Raw genomic sequence first — 4878 nt, 5'->3', positions numbered from 1 at the left:
AAGAGGCTTTGTTGATGATTGTGTCTCAAAGGACCATAATCTACAATGCTTCTGGAAGTTCATTACTCAAACAGGAATTCACAAAGAAATTAAGTTTAATACCTATGGGAAATCCAAAACAATCTAGACGTTAACTGAGAAGCTGTATTGAGTATTGGAAAAAGTGAGTATCTGAAACTGGTTTTCAAAGCAGTTCTCAAAGAGTAAGTGAGGAAACTAACTAGATAGTGGGAAAGAATTTTGCCATTGATTATGTGTAGGGAAAGGTGAACCAATAAGGTTGGCACCAGTTGAGCCAGCAGTCCTCTTCAAAAGGAAAGAGGAATTACAGCTGCAGGTTCTTCTCTCCCCATCCTTTGCCCAGTGAACATGATAGACCAAAAGTAACCATCTAGTTCAGCTCTTCTTCACCATTTCTTTTTCATGATCCTACCTTGAATAGTTTTAAATTTATTTTTAACTGGATAAATAAAAACAACCAAATAGGTATAAATGATTGAAAAAATACATAGCACCAAATGATTTCAATTATATTAAAAGAAAAATTCACCAAATTGAGGGACCTCAGGTAAAATAAGTGTTCTTAGAATGGAGGGTGCCTGTCTGCCCTGGTAAAGGAATGAAGCTCCTCATCCAGGAACTCCAAAATCCACTCTATGGTTATGAGATTGGATCATTGGATATTTGGATTTTGTATTGAAATAAGATTTCAGAATGATCATTCTGTTTCTGGACTCCCTCACACAGAAACAGTGTTCAGAGGGAATCCGGACAGAACTTTTCTCCTTGTTGAAATCAAAGATCTTGCTCACTGGGACAAGTTTCTTAACAGACCAGAAGAAAATCAGTATGTTCTAAACTTCTGATGTCCTTCTGACCAAAGGGAATGAATGAACAAATGAACGAATGAAGAATGAATGAAAACATTAAATGTTCTAAGCATTAGATGTTAATAAAAGAAGTATATAATAAGCAATTACACAATGAAATCAAGAATGTTCAATGACTTTCTTCATGATGCTTAGAAGACCAAAGGTAGGAATAAGTAAACTAGAAGTTGGAGGTTCCTCAGGAAAGGAGATGAGCAAATTTATAACCTCAGAATATTGGGAGGTAATGACTTGTACCACAGTGTATCTCTTTTCATCATATATTAATAAGAAGAGGGGTCAAAGGAAGTCACCAGTTGGAAGTAGGTGGAATATTCATGGGTTCATTCTCAGGCCTCATAATAATGAAAGTAAAGAGAAGATTTGGGTTGAGAGAGAGAGATGAAAAGACAAAAGTTTGTGACTGTTGAACGGAATTTCAGGGTTCAAGAGACAGGATGTCAAGAAATTTTTAAGTCAATGAAGTCTGAGATGTGTTCTCATGCTAGTGTGTTGCTAATATAAAAGGAGAAAATCTTATGAGATAGCTTAAAAACATTTCCTATTAGATCTTGGGACATGTGTTCCTAACAATATTTATTAAGGATATCTTCATGTTCAAGTAATCCCAATCCCAATGACAAAACTCATATCTTAGAGGTAGCTGAATGAATCACCTTTACTGCCTAACCTCTTTTCTCCTTTAAATAAAGAATCAAAGCAAATAAATGAACAAATAAACATTTAAATAAATAAATCAATGAATGAATAAATAAAACACATAAATAAACAAATAAATGAATGAAGACAGATACATAGATACATAGAAGAAGACTGTGGGAAAAGACAGAATGATAAGTAATATAGAGTGTTGGCTTGGGATGAAGTGATAATAGTTTTGTAACTTGTTGATCAGGAATTAAAAAGTATTTTTCCACTGGGTGGGTCTGAAGATAAGATTTAAGGAGGATGTGATAGCTGTCTTCTAGTATTGGAAGGGCTATCAGGGCAAAGAGGGATTTGACTACATTTTATTATTTCTTTTCAAGGATATAATTGAGCACTCTCTCTCTCTCTCTGTCTCTCTCTGTCTCTCTCTGTCTCTCTCTCTCTCTCTCTCTGCAAGGCATTGGGGTTAAGTGTTTTGGTCAAGGCCACACAGTTCGGCAATTATTAAGTGTCTGAGACCAAATTTGAACTCAGGTCCTCCTGACTCCAGGGTTAGTGCTCTATCCAGTGCTCCACCTACCTGCCCCTAAGCTCTCTATTGTTATCCACTTCCTTTCACACTCTCCATAAGTATGGGCAGACTGTTTCTTCATTTCTACATTTCATCTTATATTCTAGTATTGGTTTTCTGTCTTTGAAAGGGACATATCTCTTGCTCATTTATCCTCTTAGAATCCCTTTATTTCTCAAAGGTTCAAGTAAGATACCAGAACCAGTTTTTTTGCTGTTGTTGTTTGTTTGTTTTGTTTTGTTTTGTTTTCCTGAAAAGAGAGAGAAAATCCTAAATAAGAATATAAACTTCTTGAAGGCAGAGATTCTTTGATTGTTCTTTTATCCTCAATAACTTGCCTGGCAAATACTGAAAGCTTGCTTGATTCCCTAGTAGTTAGGGCCATCTCCTTCCTCAATTTATCTTGTTTTTGCTTATTTCTGCACATGCTTTATTTCATCATTCCCCAGTAGAATGTAAATCATTTGAGGGTATCAATTAATTTATTTTTATTTTTATATTTCTAGAGTATAACACAGTGCTTTGAACATAACTGTTGCCTGATGGCTACTGTTTAATTGAAGTGAGTCGGTTTTCTCTTTGTCAATAAGTGAGTTTAAGGGTTTTCTCTTTGGCATTTAAGGAGTAGGAATGACAGTTTTTAGTCACCCAATATATGATAAGACTTTCTACAGGCCTCGCCAATGACCCATTGAAATTATCTGATACCCTGGGAACATGCATTTGTTGAAAACATGTCTCTGCGGACAGTTTTATTTTTTCCTGGTATAACAACTAGTAGGAAAGGAACTTTGGACTGGTGGTTCTATGCCCTTATTTTCTTCTCCAAGATGTTTAGTGTACTTTGGACATGCTTAGATCCAAAAGTCAGGGATAACTAAATCTTTACTGATGTGTTTTTCAAAGAAAAGACAGGATAAGCTTCTTTTATTAGAAGGATTTTGAAATTCTATCACCTTCCCTATGGTTATCTTGAGAGATAGAAATTTAAATCAGTACATTCATTTAAGTAAAGCCATGGTCTGATGATGATTCCCATAGAGAAGGTACCAAAAGGAACTAAACCTCATTTTCCCTGAAATATTTCAAGGAAAAATTGATTAATATATAATTATAATACTTCTACATGGAATATTTTATTGTGTGGGAGGATCAGAGTTTTTTTTTTTTCTGAGACAGAAAATCCCCAGTTTAATATAAAGTTCCTTGAGGGCATGGATTCTTAGATTTGTGTCTTTGGTTCCCTAATGACTAGCATGGCAAATAGTAGACATTCAATAAAAAAAAAAAAACTTGTTGGATATTGCAAATGGATATGCCTATGCTGGAGAGTTAGGAGATGTAAATGACTTAGATTCTTTTTGAAGTCTCTTCTACGTTGAATATTCCACAATTTTTTACCATTTTTTTCATGCATGCGATATCACCAAATAATGATCCAGTCAAGAAGATAAGAAAACACTCTATATTTCCTTAAGTCATCATCTAAATTTACTTAAACCCATGTTTGCCATTGCTTAAAGTTTTCTTCAGAGCATCCTTCACTTCCTTGTTTCTCAAACTGTAGATCAAGGGATTTAACATGGGAATGATCACTGTATAGAAGACTGAGGCCATTTTATCTGTATCCAGGGAATGGTTTGAGCTGGGCTGTAAGTACATAAATATCAAGGTCCCATAGAAAATGGTGACAGCCACCATGTGGGAGCCACAAGTAGAGAAAGCTTTGCGCCTGCCTTCAGCAGATTGCATTTTTAGAATTGCAGAGATAATATATACATAGGAGACAAAAACAACCAAAAAGGAAGCAATAAGCATGACTCCTGCACAGATAAAAATCCATATTTGTTTGGAGTGAGTGTCAGAGCAGGACAACCTCAAGAGAGGCATGTCATCACAGTAAAAATGGTTGATAATGTTAGAAGCACAGTAGGAGAGGCGGAAGGTAAGAATAACATGGAATAATGCAACCAGAAAGCTGTAGATATAGGGAATCACAACCAATTGAATACAGACTTTAGGAGACATCAAAACCATATAAAGCAAAGGGTTGCAAATGGCCACATAGCGATCATAGGCCATAGAAGCTAGCAGCAAGCATTCTGCATCCATGAAACCAATGAAACATCCTAACTGAATAGCACATGCACTGAATGAGATTGTATTTACTTCATACAAAAAATTTCCCAACATTTTGGGAGTAATAGATGAAGAATAACAGAAATCAACAAATGCTAGGTGGCTTAGGAAGAAATACATTGGGGTTTTTAGTCGTGAGTTAAATCTGATGACAATAATGAGACCCAGATTCCCCATCACTGTGCACGCATAGATAAAAAAGAACACTATGAAGAGAGGCATCTTCAGCTCTGCCTTGTCAGTGATTCCCAAGAGAATGAACTCAGTCACCTGGGTAAAATTAATCTCAGCCATTTATTCCATCTGGGAACTTGGTCAAGAGAAAAACAAAAATGAGAGATCAGTTAGTTCCTGAATTTTTCATTTTCTTTTTTCTTTTTTTAGATTTTTCAAGGCAATGGGGTTAAGTGGCTTGCCCAAGGCCACATGGCTAGGTAATTATCAAGTGTCTGATGTTGGATTTGAACCCAGGTACTCCTGACTCCAAGGCCGATGCTCTATTCACTGTGCCACCTAGCCGCCCTGTGACATTTTCTGGAATCTAAATCACATTTTGTCCCTGATATTTTTATCAGAGTGAATGATGATGGGAAGTCCACAGTAATCATTAAAAAAAAAACACCTTGTGTG

General features: G+C 35.9%; 1 protein-coding gene across 1 annotated transcript; it reads right to left on the bottom strand.

Annotated features, from left to right (window-relative positions):
• Window positions 1-3600: 3600 nt before the first annotated feature.
• Window positions 3601-4551, bottom strand: LOC141519535 (olfactory receptor 8U9-like). Its single transcript, XM_074231754.1, is given in 1 exon segment — window positions 3601-4551. A coding segment is annotated over 1 exon segment (951 nt).
• Between the last annotated feature and the right edge of the window lie 327 nt (window positions 4552-4878).

The sequence above is a fragment of the Macrotis lagotis genome, chromosome 3 (assembly GCF_037893015.1).
Source record: "Macrotis lagotis isolate mMagLag1 chromosome 3, bilby.v1.9.chrom.fasta, whole genome shotgun sequence".
Lineage (NCBI taxonomy): Eukaryota > Metazoa > Chordata > Mammalia > Peramelemorphia > Peramelidae > Macrotis > Macrotis lagotis.
Note: the sequence above shows the minus strand (reverse complement) of the source record. Positions and strands in the feature narration are given on the sequence as shown.